The sequence below is a fragment of the Acartia tonsa genome, chromosome 6, assembly GCF_053477335.1.
Source record: "Acartia tonsa isolate MP-2025a chromosome 6, ASM5347733v1, whole genome shotgun sequence".
Taxonomy (NCBI): Eukaryota; Metazoa; Arthropoda; class Copepoda; order Calanoida; family Acartiidae; genus Acartia; species Acartia tonsa.
In genome coordinates this window covers 39,290,809-39,313,189 of record NC_137265.1, presented here as the reverse complement: position 1 = coordinate 39,313,189, position 22,381 = coordinate 39,290,809, and the positions used below count along the sequence as shown (strand labels likewise).

The 22,381-nt window shown below is 32.1% G+C and overlaps 1 protein-coding gene across 1 annotated transcript in view; it reads left to right on the top strand.

Moving 5' to 3' along the window:
• LOC145322618 (dnaJ homolog subfamily C member 28) overlaps positions 1 to 22,381 on the top strand; it is a 29,660-nt gene that overhangs the window by 859 nt on the left and 6,420 nt on the right. The window contains exons 2-10 of the mRNA XM_080164765.1: positions 208 to 301; positions 2,215 to 2,256; positions 2,799 to 2,867; positions 3,387 to 3,483; positions 4,011 to 4,104; positions 7,510 to 7,606; positions 13,790 to 13,882; positions 15,287 to 15,342; positions 16,679 to 16,799. Of these exons, the coding sequence (XP_080020891.1) occupies positions 3,442 to 3,483; positions 4,011 to 4,104; positions 7,510 to 7,606; positions 13,790 to 13,882; positions 15,287 to 15,342; positions 16,679 to 16,799 (503 nt within the window). The 5' untranslated portion in view covers positions 208 to 301; positions 2,215 to 2,256; positions 2,799 to 2,867; positions 3,387 to 3,441. The remainder of the gene's footprint in view (positions 1 to 207; positions 302 to 2,214; positions 2,257 to 2,798; positions 2,868 to 3,386; positions 3,484 to 4,010; positions 4,105 to 7,509; positions 7,607 to 13,789; positions 13,883 to 15,286; positions 15,343 to 16,678; positions 16,800 to 22,381) is intronic.

Sequence of the window (22,381 nt, the reverse complement as noted above, 5' to 3'; positions counted from 1 at the left end):
TTTGTAATGTATTGCCTATTCTGTCCAGATAAGGTTTATAACTTTTTTGGAGGACAGTACTTCAACCCTCACAAAAGGATCGCCTCTATAAGAAAATCGTCCCATCCCCAATAAAACTTTTGCTGTAAGTTTAGTTTAAATTTACATATTTTTTTATTGCTTGTTATGACCGTAGGCGTCCTTGGTTTTAGTCTAACCTTATTTTAGGTTGCATAAGATTGTGTTGTGAATCTTATTACAATAATGCTGGACCTAGTAGGAGCAACCAGAAAAGAAAATCTAAATATGCATCGTGCTACAGGTCATAATTCATTTATTTTACTACTAGCGGCTATGCCCCTAGAGGCCTCTAGGGGCACTTGAGGAGGAGAGAGTCAAATCTAATAACCCAATTTCTTATTTTAAATTTTTAAAGAAAAAGTAAAAAAAAATTTAAGTTTACACGTATGGGCCCTCAGATGTCAAAACTTTATTTTAGTGTTTGGCCAAAATGACTTAGCAATTGTATCTGTAAGTACGTCTAATAACATCCTTTGCTATTTTTAAAATCCTAGAAAATTTTTTTTGCAAGAAAATTGCATAAATTCGCAACCTTTTTTAGAACCACTACATAACTCGAGTTTTAAAACTTTTTATATAAAATCCTTTTTACAAAAAATATCAATAATTACTTAAAATTAAACCTGAAAGAAAAAAAATCTCATTACACGTGTTAATTTGCATGTTTTAGGTCTTTTTTTGAGGAAAGTATAACTTCCACATTTTTGACAATAATATATTTTTTTAACATTTCAAAGTAAAATATAATAAAACTTAAACGATTTTTCTTGAATTATCAGTTGAAAATTTCATCAAACATGCAATTTAAGTGATGAAAATTTAATAAAATCATTTTTAGAATGTTTAGAATTACCAATTTTCTACATTTAAAACAAAATGTTAACATAATTTAAAAACATTTTAACATATAACTTCAAAAATCATTAACATTTTATAAAAAGATGTTTCAAAAAATAAATCATTAAAAGGTATTAAAATGCATTTGAAATTACTTAAAATTAAAACGAGAACATCTTTTTACACTGTATTCTATGTAATAGAGTTTAAATGACATGATTAGTGAATGAAATATTTCCTAAACTCATTAAGCCTTTTTGTGACTATATTAAAAATAATTTATTTTGTTTTATATTGCTTTTTTATTCAAATATTTGACAAAATTTTCCCTACGTCAATAAAATAAAGTCAGTTTTTTACTGTTTCCAGGTTTTTCTTTATAATTATAACAATTAAATATAATATAAATCTTCATTATCTTTTATTTGAATTATCATACACATTAAAATGTAAAGTATAAGCTAGAATAGCACTTTTTTCAACGAATATTTTAATGACATTATATCAAAATAATTCCTCTTAAATATCACACAACATATGATTGGGAAGTATAGCCATTTCTTGGAGGTATAATATTTACAAAAATACCATTAATTCTGTTTTTATCAGAAGTTAAAAAAATTGAACAATTCTAAAACAATGGTTGGCTGTCTAGATATTGAGTACACTAAGATTACGTCTCTGTTCTATTAAAATAACGTTGCAAAAAGAGGGGTTCTGAAAGTAATCTACCTAATTTTTTTTAAAGAACCAACAAGTACTGTCAGTATCTTTTTTCTTGTAATCTAGCAGACAATCAAATCATAACACAATTTTCATGATAAAATATTCAGGTTTCTACTTCACATTTTAAAAAATATACTGATCAATAAAATGTTCAAAATTTTACTTTGTACTAATTGACAAAATATGTTGTAATTCTTATTTTAAAGTTACATTTTTATCCCTGACAAAATCATAGACGACTTTTAAAGGCATCTTATCTAAACTTTTTGAAGAAAAACTTAAAAACGTTAATTAAGTATGAAAACTATTTTCTTCGATTTTTCTGAAGTTATTATCGCATTCTATGGGTTTTTTATTATCATTTACTTATATCGAAAGTGCCAAACATTGTACCCTAACTTATTCATTTAATAAAAAACCAGCCGTGTTTAGTTAAAATAAAAAACAAAGTATGTCAAAAATATCTATAATCAAATACAATGAAAAAGTCTAAAGCGCAATAATAAAACTTGTATTTATCATCGCAGCGCAAAAAGATTTTTATTCTAATAAATAAAATTTTCAATCCTGAAAATTAGTTTGCACTTTCAGGACTCTGGAACTGCCAGATGATTCCACTAGAGAGGCTGTCAGGTAAAATAAAATATTCTTGACACGCAAAATTTGTTCTGTAAAGCTTTGGATTTCTTATAATTGTCTGATAAGGAAGCCATTACATTAATACAGCAATCGATTCAGAGAGAACAAAAATAGGTTTGCAAAGAATTAAATTGGTTTAATTAAATGAAAGAGAGTTTAAAGGGGGGGGGGGGTCATAATGTCATAATGAAGGGTTCTTTCATTTTAGATACCTTACTGAACACACTTACCTAACATTTAACTACTTAAGAATACATATAAGATTGTTGTTATTGTGTTGACTATATTGTTCTCTTGTTTACTCAGGTATCTAAAGGGATAAGACAATGGCCGATTAATTGATCCCCAATAATGATAAACAAAATAACTTTTCTGTAGATCACAATTATTGGTTGAATCGTTTGGACACTTAACTTATGAACCAACTAATCAGAATTCAATAAAACTCTCCCTTTCTGTTAAGCGAACGGATAAGAAAACGTTATTTGAAAACTTTTGGGACTATTGTATTTGTGTTTACTATAATATAAATATAGGAGACAATATATTGAGCTAGTGAAAAAGTACCATCCCGATGCTACCAAAGATCCTTCAGATAAGTTCAGGTAAAATCTTATGTTTATGAGGAAGTATTTTTGTTTGTCTGTTTGATTTGGTACTGAAAGATCTCGTTAACCCTTGAACCAAACATGGCTCTCCTTTACAATTAATCTTTGTATAGCCGTATAGGGATTGTTTAAATTGTTGTTTTTTTGGGAATTTATCCTAGAATTACCCAAGAAAAAATATTACATTAAAAACGAATCTCAGCGATTTATCATAAAACAATTTTAACAGAATAGAATCAATTTTTAATAGGTACCTAACATTTCTCATATTTCTGTCATTAATTCTATACTTAAATGTTTTTCCAGTATGGCTTAGAAACAAATTAATATCCGCTTAAACCGTTTCTTAGCCATATTGAAAAATCATGTATAGCATCGTATTACAAAAAAATTTCACGAGTATTAAAATAAAAAATTAAAAATCATAAAGTTTTTGTTAGCTCGGGACTTCGGCTCCTGTGGTCTGACAAAACTGCTATAATCTTTTAATTTTTACTTTCACTATTGTGAATTTAGTGATATTGACAAAGCCTACAGAACCCTACTCATTAAATTTAAAGAGGACAAGGAGATGGAGGAGGCATCAATTGGTGAATACGGCCTTTATTATAAGGTAATTTAATAATTGCACTGAATGTTTTTCTGTAGCTAAGGTTCTTGTTAATCGCTATCCCCCAAGCGAAATCGCCCCTGAAAGTGATGGTTTGATTTTTTCCCGCCCTCCCTTCCTTTTTACCTCTAGAGGCATCTAAGGGTATAGCCGCTAGTCTTCTTTAGAAGTAAGTATAGTCAATAGTATTGGATTTTCACCCTTCGGTCAAATAATAACTTTGGTGTTTTGTTTTGACTGAAGTAATTGTCAAAGGATGAAAAAGGGATAAGACAATGGCCGATAAATTGATGTACTGTACATCCTCAATGGTGATACATAAAATTGTGTAACATTTAAACACTCAACTTAATGAACCATTCAATCAAAAGTTAATGCCCAAAAATTGTTGAGGCAACGAATAGGAAAACGTTATTATGATTCTTTGGGGACTAGAATAATAAACAGCCTAAAGTCTCCTACCTCTCCGATGGAAACATCAACAAGAGTATTACAGTGGTCCTGTTTCTACTAATTATGTTCTCTCCTAGGGTGAGCAGGTTAAGATGGAGGATGACAGTGATGATGATGACCTGGACCATCCAGATATCAGGCATCCTGCTCCTCAACATAGACAGTACCTGGGTAAGTGATGATGATGATGACCTGGGAAGGTTTATAACGTTAGTGGTTGAGAAAATCCCAACACCTCCAAGAAATATCCCCAAAAATTTCTTTCTTTTTCAAACTAAAACAAAAATTGTAAGGTCAATCCCTATTCCCCTTCCCTCTAACCTAACTAATTGTGTGAAACCAAAAGTATTGTGCGATAAATTAGATAATTGCCCTGAAGGTGTTTGTGCACCCATGTTGTACACTTTGTAATAGTTAAAAGTATCTTTTTATGGTGTAAACTGTATATATACATTACACACAAACATACATACAAACACACACACACAAACAAACACACGGTCTCTGAGTGCAATTAAGACATTAGATCTGGTACAGTTCTTGATTAAATGTTGCAGGAATCCAACATTTCAAACAAAGAAAAAAAATAATTTCGATAAGTATATTTAAGAAAACTTAATTTTTATTAGATATGGCAGATGGATGTTCAGTTTATTGTTTGTTCCTTATATAAAAGTATCAGGGTGTGTTCTATAGCTAAGGATCTTGCAACCAGTTACAGGGAAGCTTCTTATAGGTTCACGAAATCTGAATGACTATTTTGGTGAGGTTTTTTTCTCCCCACCCCTATTTTTTTTCTGCAACTAAATTTTAAAAAAGCAGGTTGACTTAAACACCTTCCTCCCTTCCCTCGAGTGTCTCTATAACCTCTAGGGGCGAAGTTGCTAGTGTAAAAATATCTTGACTGCATTCAAGGACAACAGTGTTACAGTGCATTTGAGTAAAGCTGACACAGACAAGAGCTTCATACTAAACCATGTCCTTGCATTTTTGCAATCCGTAGCATACCAAAGAAACACAGGGATATAAACAATTATACTAACAGCATAGCTACTCTATAATCCACAGCATACTAAAGATTCACAAGGATATAAATAATTATACTCACAGCATAGCTACTCTATAATCCACAGCATACTAAAGATTCACAAGGATATAAATAATTATACTAACAGCATAGCTACTCTATAATCCACAGCATACTAAAGATTCACAAGGATATAAATAATTATACTCACAGCATAGCTACTCTATAATCCACAGCATACTAAAGATTGACAAGGATATAAACAATTATACTATCAGCATAGCTACTCTATAATCCACAGCATACTAAAGATTCACAAGGATATAAACAATTATACTCACAGCATAGCTACTCTATAATCCACAGCATACTAAAGATATACAAGGATATAAACAATTATACTAGCAGCCTAGCTATAATATAATCCACAGCATACTAAAGATATACAAGGATATAAACAATAATACTCACAGCATAGCTACAGCATACTAAAGATATACAAGGATATAAACAATTATACCAACAGCTTAGCTACTCTATAATCCACAGCATACCGAAGATATTCAGGAATATAAACAATTATACTCACAGCATAGATATTCTATAATCCACAGCTTACTAAAGATATACAAGGATATAAACAAGTACACTAACAGCATTGCTACTCTATATTCCACAGCATACTAAAGATATACAGGAATATAAACAATTATACTCACAGCATAGATCAGGGGCGTCCAAGCTTTTTTTTTTGGGGGGGGTAAAAAATTTTAGGGGGGGGGGGTAATTCGTGTTTGGGGGGGGTAAAATAGCGCGCGAAGCGCGCCGAAATTTTTTTTTACCCCCCCCAAAATTTTTACCCCAGGGGTAAAATTTGATTGGGGGGGGTAATTACCCCCCCTAAAGACTGTTGGGGGGGGTAAATACTCCCCCCAAATCTGTTGGGGGGGGGTAATTACCCCCCCAAACTAATTTACCCCGGGGGTAAAATTTTTGGGGGGGGTAATTTAATTATGTAAAAAAAGCACCTACCTAATCTATTAAGTTAATAAGTACTATCTTATAACATAAAGTAGTAAGTAAGGTTTATTTGACTATAGCTTCAGATTTCATTACTTTTAATACTGAGTTCTCCTTTTTAGGAAAGCTTCACATAGATCCCATGATGGTTCCACACTATTATAGGTCAATCCTTTGAGTGGTTTTAGGCTATTTTTCTCCTCCCTTTTTACCCTTTAGAAAACACGAGTTCTTAGATGCTAAGGGCGCCACTACTATTCAAATATATAGTAGTATCTCATTCTTTAGAACATAAAAATACAATAATTAACTCACTAACCAATGAACCAATATGATTTTACTTTAAAGTGAAGCGTCTTATAGGTCCTGGTAAGTTTTATAACTAGTTTTGAGACACCCTGACATCCTCCCAAAAGAAATCGCCTATAGAAATTCTTTTTCATTATTTAATGAAATATTTAATTTAGTTAGGTATCTATTTTATGGAATCTTCAGTTCTTTACAATTACATCATAGATCCCCGGGATGGTTTTAGCCCTTATAAAGGCCCAAGCAAATAAAACATGATCAAACTATTAAATTTTTTGTTTTCATGGTTAAGAACTGTTTTAACTGGTTGGACAGTAAAATTTTTTTTTTAAGAACATTCAATTTGGGGGGGGGTAAATACCCCCCCCCAAAAATTTTTTTTAAAGAACATTTATTATGGGGGGGGTAATTACCCCTCCCCCCCAAAATGGTTTGGGGGGGGTAAATACCCCTCCCAAAATCGTTGGGGGTGCCTACGGCACCCCCAAGGTAGGGGTAATTTTTTTTTGGGGGGGGTATTGTTCACAAAATTTTGGGGGTGCCTACGGCACCCCCAAAATCGTTTGGGGGTGCCAAATGGCCCATTACCCCCCCCCCTTGGACGCCTATGGCATAGATACTCTATAATCCACAGCTTACTAAAGATATACAAGGATATAAACAATTATACTAACAGCCTAGCTACTCTATAATCCACAGCATACCAAAGATATACAGGAATATAAACAATTATACTCACAGCATAGCTACTCTATAATCCACAGCATACTAAAGATACAGAAGGATATAGATCATTATACTAACAGCATAGCTACTCAATAATCCACAGCATGTCATTCCATGTTGAAGTTATAATAAAGTAAAAGGATGTCTGTTTCTGTCTGTTTGTACCAAAGGATTTTGAACTTGTATGATTTTCCTTTACAGTGTAGTCTCTCATTGGTCCTTGGAAGATTTATAACCACTTTTGGGTTGGTACCACCAACCTGCGAAAGAAATTTGCCCTAAATAAAAGTGACCTTCCCCCTCCCCATTTTTTACTTTTTCTTTTTTAAACTAAAGTTAAAAATTCGAAGGGGGGGGGGGCAACTTCCACCTCTCCCGACCTCAAAAGCCAGTAAATGTTTCTATCGATATAGCCGCTAGTTTAAAATCTAGTTATTACTGCCCTACATGTTATAAGTTCAAATGCATAAATACATTCTTGTTAATTAATTTAGAGCATGGAGGCTTCGGGTTTGGTACTCCTGCACAGAGACAAAAACAGCACCAAAAGTACAGAGCCTTCAGGGCTAATGAAGCGGTCTTTGAACACAGGTCAATATATTCTTGTGAAGCTACTACCTAGTTGATTACCTCGTACGGGCGGGAATACAGTCCAGGACCTTTTCGACTTGGTGTACTGTCTAGGTCCTGGTTCAGCAATTCAGGAGAACTAAGGATGACTGTTACGCACCCTTCTCTGTCCAAACACCCAAGGATATTAGGTTAAGTAACATCCAACATACAACCAACTCTCTGTGATGCACGTCCTTTGTCTGAGAAGTCCCAACTATGCATGGTAACGAGTTGCGCCTGTTTTGGGCCAAGGCATCCCCCCTACTCTAACTATTTATGTCGCGCATCTGACATAGAAGCAGTAGGGACCATTTTTAACGTCTTTAGTTATGACGCGGTGTCGGCCCGAGATTCGAACCTATCACCTTCCCGACGACGAGCGGATGCGCTACGTGTTGAGCCACGGTCGCGGGTGTGAAGCTACTATGTCATTCTATCTATCCGCCCGTTCGTAAGTGTATAACGTTATGGGAAAATGTAATTTTCTCGGCTGCTCTTCGTGAACCCAGATTATAAATTATAATCTTATTCTCATATTTTCGATGCATACTAAATATAATTATGAAATTATTGCACTTTGTGGGAGAATTAAGATTATTATTAAAAGTACAGGCCCTACTGGGCTTATGAAGCTTTATTTGAATTTTTGTACTAAAATAAAGCTTTAAGCCTTATTTTTAAAAAGAATCTTTGCTTGTTATTTAATGCCTAATTTTCCTAGAAATCATCATTTCAAAATATGATAAATAAATCACGTAAAAATAATATTATGAATCACTAAGTTTAAAATAAATAGGATGATTCTTAAGTAGAATAAAAAACCACTAATTAATTACTATGCATATCTTCCTCTATCTATAAAAGAATATATTTTTGATCTGCTGCACTAAAGTTTAGAGTTGAATACCTTTAATTAAAAGAATCTACATTCGACCCTTCCCTCCTAACAATTTAAATTTTCGGCTGTATTTCAAAAATTACAATTAGATCTGTAACGAACTTGTTGAAATTTTTTTAAAGCTTAAAATAGTTCAGGTTAGGTTTTAAAGGTAAAAGCCATGAGAGATAGTATATGGCCCTGCGTGGGACTAAAGGTTTAACCCTGCGGGCTCTACTGAATACTGGTTGGCGTGAATTAGCCTGAGAAGGCATATAAAAACTTAAGTTTAAATTTTGAAATAAAATATTTGAGGGGGAGTGGGGTTATTTGCTCCACAATGTCAAATAGAGGGATATTGCCAAGTTTTAAACTAAGTAAACTAGAGAGATAACCTTGATCAGACTTAAATGCATTAACTCTTAAATCTCGGGGATAAGGAGCAATATTTCCAATAGTAATTACATTGTAAACAAGGATGATTATGTCTATAGCTAAGGCAGTGATAATAAAATTAACACATTTTCATAGGAGTTTGCAGTCAAAAATTGTAGCAATTGTAAAAAAAAAGAAGAACTGAAAATATGACAAATAATGTATTGCCAAATTCAAAACTACATTAATTAAGACTTTGAGTCAAATGTATACTTAGAATCAGGAAGGAAGGGGACAATGGAATGTTTATTGCACAAGTCCCCAAAGTTTTATAATAAAGTTTCTTATTTGATTGGATGGTCCGGTCAATTAAGTTGAGTGTCCAAATGTTTCAACCACTAATTGCATTCTAGAATAGGGTTGTTTTGTTTATCATCATTGGGGATGTACATCAATTTATCGGCTATTGTCTTATCCCATTAGATCCCTGATTTTGATAAGTTGATTCATTCACCATATTTTTTTTTCAGAAGCATATCTCTGTGTCTGAGGAATCTTCCCTCCTAAGACCCTTTTCTTTTCCTAATTCCCATCCCCTATATTCACATCAACTTGGAATTTTCACATTGAAACAAAAAATATTTTTGTTTGTCTAACACAAAAACTACCTTAGAATACCTTAAAACCACTCTATTTAAAAGGCTTCCCTGGAAATTCAATTTAGACCAATATTTTATGATTCTTTAATTTGGCCTCAGAAAATTTTCATTCGGCTACATGTCCTTTTATTCAAAGTTATCTATGTATATATTTTGTTACTTCTTTCAAAATTTAGCTATTTAAATAGATTTTTGTAGTTTTTTGTTGTGGAATGTTCTGGAATGTTGCCTGATGAATAGTATTGAGGGGGATGCCAGGGAGGGAAGGGACAATGGCAGATAACTTCACATCACCCCTTTCCTCATTTATTCACAGATCATAATAGGCAAAATATTATACATAAGAATTTTGGGGACGAATTAGTTTAGCTCAAATTGTCAGTAAATTCCTGGAAGGGAGATGCATGTGAAATCAATAACTCATTAATTTTAGATTATGTGCAAACTTGAAATTGCACGCACTCAAACTACATACCCAAACTATTTTGTCAAGTAATCCAAATGGGTAAAGTACAATTGTTGCTATAAAAGAAGCGCAGCCATACCAAGCAAACTTGAAATTGTACCCAATTACATTACATTATACAACTACTAGCGGCCACACCCCTAGAGTCCCACTATTATATGTTAAACTATTTGTATAAATACTATGGTAAATACTGACTACTATACCGCTAACAACATAGTTCTATATAATATTCTCCTCTCCCACTATTATATGTGGAACTACTTGTATAAACACTATGGTAAATACTGACTACTATACCACTAACTACATAGTTCTATATAATATTCTCATCTCCCACTATTATATGTGGAACTACTTGTATAAACACTATGGTAAATACTGACTACTATACCACTAACAACATAGTTCTATATAATATTCTCCTCTCCCACTATTATATGTGGTACTGCATGTATAAATACTATGGTAAATACTGACTACTATACCACTAACAACATAGTTCTATATAATATTCTCCTCTCCCACTATTATATGTTGAACTACTTGTATACACACTACTGACAACTATACCACTAACAACATAGTTCTATATAATATTTTCCTCTCCCACTATTAAATATGGAACTACTTGTATAAATACTATGGTAAATACTGACTACTATACCACTAGCAACATAGTTCTATATAATATTCTCCTCTCCCACTATTATATGTGAAACTACTTGTATAAATACTGTGGTAAATACTGACTACTATACCACTAACAACATAGTTCTATATGTATAATATTCTCCTCTCCCACTATTATATGTGAAACTACTTGTATAAACACTATGGTAAATACTGAAAACTATACCACTAATATTCTACTCTCCCACTATTATATGTTGAACTACTTGTATAAATACTATGGTAAATACTGACTACTATACCACGAACAACATAGTTCTATATAATATTCTCCTCTCCCACTATTATATATGGAACTACTTGTATAAATACTATGGTAAATACTGACTACTATACCACTAACTACATAGTTCTATATAATATTCTCCTCTACCACTAATATATGTGGAACTACTTGTATAAATACTATGGTAAATACTGACTACTATACCACTAACAACATAGTTCTATATAATATTCTCCTCTACCACTAATATATGTGGAACTACTTGTATAAATACTATGGTAAATACTGACTACTATACCACTAACAACATAGTTCTATATAATATTCTCCTCTCCCACTAAACACTCCTACTATTTAAAGGTACACTAAGTTAATTCAATAAGAATTATTTTTTACTTAATTGTGCATTTTAAAAATTCTTCATCAACTGACCTTATTTTAACGGAGAACATTATTTATTAAAGTGATATTTTTATACACCTGCCATACTCAAATTAGCAAGGGTTGAGGTACAACGTTTTAAATAATAATATTTTGCCTATGCTCACCATAAATATGGCTAGTAAAACACTTAATAAAAATTAAACATTTATTAATTAGCGAAAATCCCTTTTAAGTTAAAATTGTCTGCCATATAGCTGTTGGAGACCAAAAAACGACCTTCTTGGTCCAATTTACAAATAATTAAGATTATAGGGGTAATTTTTTTGACTTACATCCAACCAAGTTACCAGATTTATCACCAAAATACAACAATTCCAATTGTTTACGATTACGATGATCTTTCTCATCGCCCCCTCCCCCCAAGGGCGTCCAAGCTTTTTTATTTGGGGATGGGGGGGGAGGGGGGTAGTCTTTTTATCATTTAAGCAAGGATGTCAAAGCCTTTTAATTTTTGTTGAGGGGGGGGGGGGGCTAAAAATTGAAACTTATTTTTTGGGGGGTAATCCCCCCATTTCTATACTTTCTATACCTAACACAACTCAATGCAATATAATATGTATTAAAATTCAAATGAAATTATGATATGTTGGTAGTTATATGTGGACGACTTTAAAAATAATGGATCATATCTACCAGTATTTCATTTTCTCCCCATTTATTTTTTTTAGAATGCCTTTAAACTCACTTTATTATCTCTAGATCCGTGGATAACTCTTGGTGGTGAATTGATCCGTGGGCGCTTATGCTGAATATTTAAACAATTCGTCTCAATTCAAATTCATTCCTAACCTCGGGAAGATTTTATATGTCAAGGATCTTTAGAGATAGGTCTAGACAATCATAGAAATAATTTTTCTATTATTCAAAGAAATAGATATGTTGTTTTGTTTGTAGCTTAAGATTTTGAAAGCTACTGAACCGATTGAGTTCTTAATTTTAAGGAAGTTTAACATTGGTCCGGCGATGTTTAAAAGCAAAGATGAACTAATCAGAAGGTCGGACAAACGAACATTAAAAAATATAGAGTAGCAACGAATTTAATATTAAACATTTTTCTACTCAGAATTATTAAAATCAGAGATTCTTACATACTTACATTCCAAGATCTAATTATAGAGATGCTTCGTTTTTAACTTTAAACATAACAATCCTAGGAATCAATATTCCAAAACCAATTGAATAGGATTATTAAGTTATCAAATGTTATCTTACAAGCTGATTCAGACTTTATGGTAATGAGTATTGAGTTGTTGTACCTTACTATAGCATGAATCATCTTGTGAAGATTGGAATTGATATGACAAATAAAACATGCCTAAATTATGTTATCCTGCCATGAGTTTCTTATTGAATCATTAACAAAGATCCTTAAATTGCCATGTTTTTACCACACAGTACAATATTTTTTATTTTGAATATTTAGTAATACATAAAAGTATCTAATCCTGCACTCATTCCAAATCTTTTGTTTTCCAATGTTGTAAGCCAAAAAGGTGATTCCTTCAGTCTCTATGTTTCAATGGTATAACTTCTTTGTATTAGGCATTACTTAGCCTGAAGCTTACTGTTATTTATCAATATTTGATTTCTCTAGAAATCTTCTTAAGTTTGTTAGGCAAAACTTTTGTGAACTTGGTCAGTTGTTATACAAATTTGTTTGTCCCAATTTGTAAATATTTACCTTACCCTTGTGCTTTACAGTGTTTTTTTTTATTTTTATGTAAGCTACATTCTGGGTGCAAAATTTATTTGGCTTTAAATATCATTGTGATTGAAACCAGGGAGGGAGGGCACATTAGGCTGCTTATTACACTAGTCCCCAAAATGTAATAATTCTTATTCAATGGCTTAACAACCTTGGGGACTTGTTTTGAATTTTGATTGGTTGGTTCATTTATTGGAGTGTCAAACTGTTTCAACCACCAATTTTATTCTACAGCAGGGGTAATTTTGTGTATTATCATTATAATCAGGAGAGGGCACAGGAAGTAAGAAAATAGCTTAAAACCAGCCCAAGACTTCTTTAAACCTTTTCTGAAAAATACAACTAAATTTTAGTTAAGATCTTTAGCTACAGAGAAAAAAACTTTTTACTTTATATTAAAGTTAATTTACCAAATAGTAAAACATTGTTACATGTTATTGAATTTATTTAAACTGGCGTAAAAGTTGAAAGCAACTGATCACTTAAAATATTATCTATAAATCTAATTTTTTAGGTTTAAGTTAATGAATTAGTAGGGCAGCTACTCTATGAAAAATATCGTTCCGTCCGTCTGAACTTACTTAAGACACAATAAGTTATTTTTCTAGTTTAGATTCTCCTAACTAAAGGATATGCTTAGCCATTTTATAACATTAGCAGCCAGGCAGCTGCCAAACTGCTTTTTATCTTCTTTAATATTTACGTTTTATGTTTTAGGATGGGTAAACTAACAGCTCAATATGAAGATAGAATAGCGACAAGAGAACGTAAAACAATCAAGAAACATGCTACTAGAAATCAAATTGAAAGGTTTGTATTTTTAAGGCTTCAAGTAATCTTAATAATTTTTGACAGAGACATTATACCTCTTTTATATCAAGACTAGAAGCTTTGATCCTAGATTCTAGGGAAGGGCGAGGTTGGTAAGAAAAATAGCATATTTTCTTTTCTAGATCTTAAGTTTCAGACAAAAATTCTTACTACTTTATGATAGGATCTTAAGGAAAAAGATAATGAAAAGATAATGAAGGATAAAAGATGCAAACCACTAAGTATGACAAACAAAATATAAATTACCCCGTCTGTAGATTTAAATTTTGTTGAAAAAGTTGGAACATTGCTAGTATGAACCAACCAATCAATAATAATCATATATTAAATGCCCCAAAGGTTTTAAGCAAACGAATGATTGAAACTTTGGGGTGCAAAATAGATTATAGTCTAATATCTCTTCCCTTCCTGGGACATATACATAATGCTAAGAGTTGACTAGATCTCCAATGTAACATTGCCACAAACCTCTATTAATTGGTTAAGGTTGCCATTTGGATGATGTAATCTGGTCATATACACGAACTGTTTATTACTATAGTTTTTATTAAGGAGAGAGGACTCTTTGAACTGTAAGTTAAACTGTTTTATAAATACATTAAATAATTTGTTGGCTTAAACTTTTGGAACTTATATAACACTTTGATTAATTGGTTCAAATTAGCAGTGTCTCAACGTTATCAATAGTGATTTAATCTACAGAAAATGTAATTTTTGGCTATTTTCTTCTTTCGAATGCAGAGCCCCTATACGATTGTGGCGTAGCTGCTAGTATTGCAAAAATAGAACCCTTTTGACCTCCACTATAAATGATTTCTTTTTGCAACTACCTATACAAAAAGCTGATTGGATTAATTATAGATATTCTTATTTTTGAATTACGTTAGTCTCAATATACTAATAGAAAATAATTATGCTTTTGAGCTTACATATTACTTTCATGGACTTAACTTTTTGATGAGTTGTGGTCTGTAATAGGTGTGGGGGGGGGGGGTGTAGGATGTTACATGAAAGAAGTATTCAAGTCAAATGCATCATAGCATAATAATTTCAACAAATTTCAGAAATGGGTCATCTGTGTAATCAAGAACTAAGGATTATTCAAAAAATATTTATGTTAGCGGTAATTAATATCATCATTAAAACTGCAACTGTCAGCAGATAGGGGTAGATGATCTACTTTTGGCTGCGGATCAATTGGGTCAATACGGTGGCAGCAGCTGTATCTTTACAGTGCTTTGACTCTTTTTTGGTCTAATTTCTTTGTTTTAAATTTTTAAAGTTGCATACCCATCCTTCCCCCTCACCCATCGAGTTTTATCTCAATCTATCCAACCCTTTATCCCGGTGCAACTACATTTGATTCTTGCATTTTTGTTTTAGGTTAGTTGAAGATCTTATCCAAGAATCCATTGCTTCTGGCGAATTTGATAATTTATGTAAGTTTTTATTTTTGCAATTTTTTGTTATTTTTACTTTTTATTTTCAGTGGTGAAGGTTATAATCATACATGCAGCAGTCAAGGGCAGAAAATCTATTCAAATAGAATATTTTTTTTATGCCTTAAATTTTAAAGTTTTTACCTTTCTTTTTCAATAAAAAATTATTAGTTTCATATCATTTGTATGGCCTACAGGACCCACAAAACAATGGTCTTTAACACTAATGAAATCAAACAACTTAACCATAATTATTGTTACCTTTACTTATACTATATTTTAATAATTCTAACTGGAGCAGGCAAGCCTCTACCAGAACATGTTGACTTTAATCAATATAGTGACTATAAAACTATATAAATGCCTATATCTGTACTTTAATATTATAATTAAAGCTGGAGCAGGCAAGCCTCTACCAGAACATATTAACTGTAACCATTATAGTGACTATACAACTATATAATTACCCATATCTGGACTATAATACTATAATTAAAGCTGGAGCAGGCAAGCCTCTACCAGAACATGTTGACTATAACAATTATAGTGACTATAAAACTATATAATTACCTGTCACTGGACTTAGATACTATAATTATAGCTGGAGCAGGCAAGCCTCTACCAGAACATATTAACTATAACCATTATAGTGACTATACAACTATATAATTACCTGTCACTGGACTTTAATACTATATTTATAGTTGGAGCAGGCAAGCCTCTACCAGAACGTGTTGACTATAACCCTATATAGTGACTATTCAAATATATAATTATCTATATATGGACTATAATACTATAATTATAGCTGGAGCAGGCAAGCCTCTACCAGAACATGTTGACTATAACCCTTATAGTGACTATACAACTATATAATTATCTAAATCTGAAATATAATACTAAAATTATAGCTGGAGCAGGCAAGCCTCTAATAGAACATATTAACTATAACCATTATAGTGACTATACAACTTTATAATTACCCATATTTGGACTATAATACTTTAATTTTAGCTGGAGCAGGCAAGCCTCTACCAGAACATGTTGACTATAACAATTATAGTGACTGACTATACAACTATATAATCACCTAAATCTGGACTATAATACTAAAATTATAGCTGGAGCAGGCAAGCCTCTACCAGAACGTGTTGACTATAACACTATATAGTGACTATACAACTATATAATTCTATATCTGAACGATAATACTATAATTATAGCTTGTGCAGGCAAACCTCTACCAGAACATGTTGACTAAAACCCTTATAGTAACTATACAACTATATAAATACCTATATCTATTCTGAGCTGTACTATAATACTATAATTATAGCTGGAGCAGGCAAGCCTCTACCAGAACGTGTTGACTATAACCCGTACAGCGACTATACCACGCACAAGATGAATCAAATCATGGTGGAGGGTGGCTTCGCTCCTGAATGGGTCATGCTCAGGTAGGTACAAACGGATTGTAAATTATAGGGGTACCCAAAGTTTTATAAACATTTTCTTTTATTCTATGGCCTATGGCAAACTTGAATCAAATCTTGTTTCATTGGTACTTACTAGTAGTGACCACATCTTTCCACCAATGACTTTAATGTACAGAAGAGGTAATTTTGTTTATCATTATTGGGAGTGTCTTAACACTTCAATTTTCTAATTTGTTGGCTTAAAAACTTTTATGAATCTTGATTAGTTGGAACTTAAAACTAGCATTAATGATAAACTTCCCCTCCAATAATATTAATCTACAAAAGGGGTAATTTTGTTTATCATTCTCTGGGTTTTACTTATTGTCTCATCCCCTTTTTATGCTTTTATACAAAATTACATTTTGAATGGACTGGAAGCATCAACTTTTTAGAAGTGCTTTAAAGGATTTGCAAGTTCGAGAGAAGCTATACTAAATATCTATATGCAAATAATGCCGCGACAATCTGTTAATTAAATAATTAAATGTGATTGTAATTCTGCACAAATATTGTAATTGCAATGTTCTTATTTGGGTCTGTATACAGAGAGAGATGGGACATTGGGCTGTTTATTGCATTAGTCCCCAAAATCTTATTATAACGTTTTCTTATTCGTTGGCTCAACAAATTTGGGTACTATTTTTGAATTGTGATTGGTTGGTCATTAAGTGTCCAAACGTTTCAACCACTAATTGTAATCTACAGAAGGGTAAATTTTGTGTATCTTCTTTGGGAATGTACATCAATTTAACGGCCATTGTCTTATCCCTTTATATCCCTGGTCTGTACCCATTCGGAAAAATTAAATTAGAGGACTATATTTTCTTTATTTTTTTTGGTTGACCCATTATCTACCTATTTGTTGCTGCGCCCTAGCCTCTAGGGGAAGGTGGGGAAGTCAGAAAATATCTACACCACTACCACTACACCATAAGTCATTTATAAAGCTTCCCTGAAAATTACAAGCAAGTCGGACAAATATTTTTAGATATATCAAGCTCCAGACAAAAACCTTACTACTCCTTATTATAGGATGTCTGTTTGTTTGTCTGTCCCGTAAGATCTCTCTAACCGCTTTTTAGAGAATATACTATAACTTATTAGGCTATTTTTGGGGTAGGGGAGAATACCCTCAAACAAAGAATTAGGTAGACAATGTACCCTTTCCTTGCAATAAGTGGTCTAATATTTTATCTATGGGATTTTGTAGTTTCTTGACCCCATGTAATTAATTTAGCCTCATTTAGTTATAAGCAGGGAGGGAAGGGACAATAGGGTAAAAAATAATTAACATTTTATTTTGTTGCTAAGTTTTTAAAGCTTCTAAAAGCAGAATATTACGCAGAGAAGATTTTTATTTCCATTCGTCCTGTCACTTAATCCCTGAGTTATTATAGTAAATAGGGGGACATAAGCAAGTTAGTAACAATCTCAATATATTGGCCTTTTGGGGACTATTTTAGATTTATGCATTGAAGCTAATTTTGCACTGGGCGACCTAATTAGGACTTGAAATCGTTATTAGTATAACTTTTTTTTGTTTATATCGATTAAAGATTTAATTGTTTTTTATCGTATCGTATTATAGACAGCCTTTCATGAATATTAAAATGAAAAATTTTTAAAGATTAAAACCCCCTCGGGGCTAATAAACTGGTATTAATTTTATTATTCTTAATTTCATCATTTGTAGAAAATTGTCTTTAATACGATGCTATACATGATTTTTCAGTATGACTAAGAACCAGTTCTAATACAGCGGATACTAATCGGTTTCGAAGCAATACTGGAATCAAATTATTCGTCTGCCGTTTGTTTTTTATGATGGGTTTAAGTATCTCTTAAATAGATTTATTATCCCAGACGGACAATCAGACACAATAATATGCCAAACCCATATTCTTATAATAAAGTAACAGGATCTCTTTGTGTATGTGTGTCTGTTCCGAAAGATCTCGATAAACGCTGGGACGATTTATATCCACCTATTTGGTAATAATATAATATCTTTTTCATAAGAAATTCGTAGATAAATAAAATAAATGACTGCATTTTTAAAACTACGGTAGTCCTATTTGTCCAATTAAATGATTGATCATCTAGACTTTATATTTTTATTTGAAGTCAATTCATAGAGAATTTAGCTTGTTTGAATTAAGCTCAATATTTAGAAATGTGATTAATATTGGAATTGTACACAAATTCAATATATTTACAATATTAATAAACGTGAATGGAAATTTTAGAAAACTATATTTTGTGTAATCTCATTTTTGTGTAGGTACATATTTTAATACAAAAGAGCTTTTTTTTCATTTCAACCAAATAATAAGTCATTCTTTAAGTTGAATTTCTTAGGATAAAGCATTGGCTGAACAAATTATTTTGTATAAAACTTCCACCAAGCGTTTTATGGGATTAAATGATATTTGACTTTAATTTCACGAATCTTAGTTTGCTGCCAGAGATTCCCTTTTAATTTTGACGGATTACTCATTGCACATACGGGCAACCAGGGGATTTTATTCACCACCCCCAAATCAAGTTTTAATCATTCTATGAGTATTATTATATCCATATTACATCAGATTTCAAAGGAATCGTAAAATTACGCTTTTTAAGTAAGCTTTCTAATGCCTGGAAGTTAAGAAATGCAAAAAATGTCTTACAGAAAAAGGCATACTTTGTGTGTTTCACCAACAATTTTAAAAGTATTATAAAATCTCTTAGAATCAACGTAATTAGACAAAATAACTTTTGTTGAGTCATGCATTACATGTATATTGAGAATATAAAAGAAAAAAGCACAAATTGAAGATATTAGTCCTAAATAATTCTAGTTGAAGTAAAGATTTTAGTTTATTTTTGTTTGTTTTAAAATCAACATTTAAGTAGACAGTATCAGGAAACATGTTTTCACCGGGTGCCACCGGCTAAAAAAGCGATATTTGATTACCAAAAGACATATTATTATCGCCAGTACTGGTTTCATTTACCCCCCCGCGCCCCCGTAGGGGTTTTTAGCCTGTTTTCTGAAGGTGGGTGCAAAAAAACTTTGTAAGAAAATGCTTTTAAAGGCGCTTTTAAAGTCAAAATTTAAGAACATAGTTGTTTAATTTCATTAAATCCCTGCTTTATTTTACCTCTAAAGTATATGGTTTTTTTCAAGTTTGATATTGCTGCGCTAATTTCTTAGATAATTCTTCCTGTCAATATTGTAAGAACCCGAAATTAGAATCTTAAAAAGGGATATATACCTAATTACTTGCATGTTGCACCATATTTTCTCCAACTAAAATGAAATGGTCTTTCCAGCATGCTAATATAACGATATCCCCTCCCCTCATACTGGACGTAAGAACTGACCAATAAATGAGGACTAAATTAGCAACCTAAATTGACAACAAAATTTACCCAGTTATAATATCCACGTATATTATGTCTATTATTTTAGAGTGTTTAGATAAATTGGAAACACTATAAAAGCTATTCAGTATGTAATTTACTATTAAATTTAAGCATTTGCTCTTAAATTGTCCATATTCGCAATTTATCACAGTAGATTTTTTGTGCTTCGTTGCTTATGAATTGTATCATCCTTATTGTTTTCCTTAGAGGTTGAGATAGATAGATAGCTGGATGATGGATAGATGGATAGATAGATGGATTGATAGATGGATAAATAGATGGATAGATAGATTGATATATAAATAAATAGATAGATGGATAGATAGATGGATGGATTTTGCAATTTACCTCACTAGATAGATGGATAGATATCTGATTGTGACAGACTTTATTTATTCAGACTTTGAACTAATGATAATAATGAATATTTGTAAGTTCTATTGCACTAAATGGTATGGAGGGGCAAAGCCTAAATCAACACCTCTTTATGTTCGAAGTTTTAATGTAACTAAATAATCGTTTCTAAGGATTATTACCATTATCAATGATCTAAAGGGATAAGACAAAGGTCAATATAATTGATGTACATTCCCTATTATAAAACACAAAATTACTGCTTGTGTAGATAAAAATTAGTAGTCAAAACATTTTAACACACAACTGTAAATCTTTAGCGACTAGTGTTATAAACAGCCAAATGTCCCAAAGGTTAAGTTGATATCCAAATAACGTGGTGTTCTTATAATTAATAGAAATTGGAATTAGCAAGTAGTGTTATGTGTCTGTCTATTGGTAATGCTTTGTTTTTAAATTATGTAATTACTTAGTCTTCATTTTAAAATCTGCAGTTTTATTTAGGAAGGGAGGGGACATTGGGCTGTTTATTACACTAGTCCCCAAAGTTTTAAAATAAAATTTTTATATTTTTTGGCCTAAAAACTTTTGGAAGTTTTATTGATTTTTTATTGCTTGGTTCATTAAGTAGAGTGTTGAAATATTTTTATCACTAATTGTCATCTACAGAAATCAATTTCGTAATATAATTTGATGTATCAATATTATGTAGGTATATACAATATACAATGATACATATATTAATCGGTCATTGTTTTGTCCCTTAGATCCCTGTTTGTAAATTAACCCTTAACAGTTGGGCCTCTTGTCGCACATTTATTTGTCGTGGGGAGGGGGTTCTTTTTGCAGGTCCCCTGATTGATAATGAATTTCCGACTATAAGTGATTCAAAGTCAATTTTCGCTTACTTTGCTCTTTTATTCAACAACCTTTGTTTTTAGGTCCTCTTTTACTTAAAAATTTCAAATAGCTGTTATTTTCTTTTTTTTGAAGCTACAAATACAATTTTTTCAGAAAATGTTTATCTTTATGTAAATTTTATATTATAAATCTCAAAACATAAATTTTTGCGGCCGCAGCTGTACTTGGCAGCTGCCAGCCGCCGCAGTCGGCGGGTGGCGGGAAAACGGCGGCAGATCTTTAGGAAATTTTAATACGTTATGTAGACATACAAGAAAAGCTTAAATTTAAAATTTGAAGTCTCTAAGTCAAAAATTGCGGTCACAGGAGGCTTTTAAAGATTTCTAGAGACCTGGAGGATCAGGACCTTCAAGATCATACCTGGAACCTAAAATTGACTTGAATACCTATATATTACATAAGGGTTTACTACTAGATGATATTTTAGTAAGATAAAAGGCTTTGTTTAAGTCAGAAAAAATGTTTTGCTTTTTATGTGGATGAACCTGTCAGGTTTGCTGGCATGCAGTGCCCACCAACTCTCAGTTATGTGGCATAGCCATAGTTAACAAGTCACTCATTTATAGCCCTCTATCTTTTACACACAGAAAATATGATAGAAAAAACGGAGGGGGGGGGGGGGAAATGACCCCCTCCTCCTAACCGTTAAGGTTTAATATACACAAACAGTAAACAAAAATCATAATTTCATTATAAATATAGATATTAGTTTATAAAAATTAATGTCAATCATGCCTACATTTATAATGGATTTATCATCACTGAACAAACTTGTAGCTGACTAAAATAAGGATTTCCCATCCACCCTCTTTACACCATCCCCTCCCCTTCTACCGAAATGAATTCCCAGGCCCCAACAACCCCTAATTTGACACTTT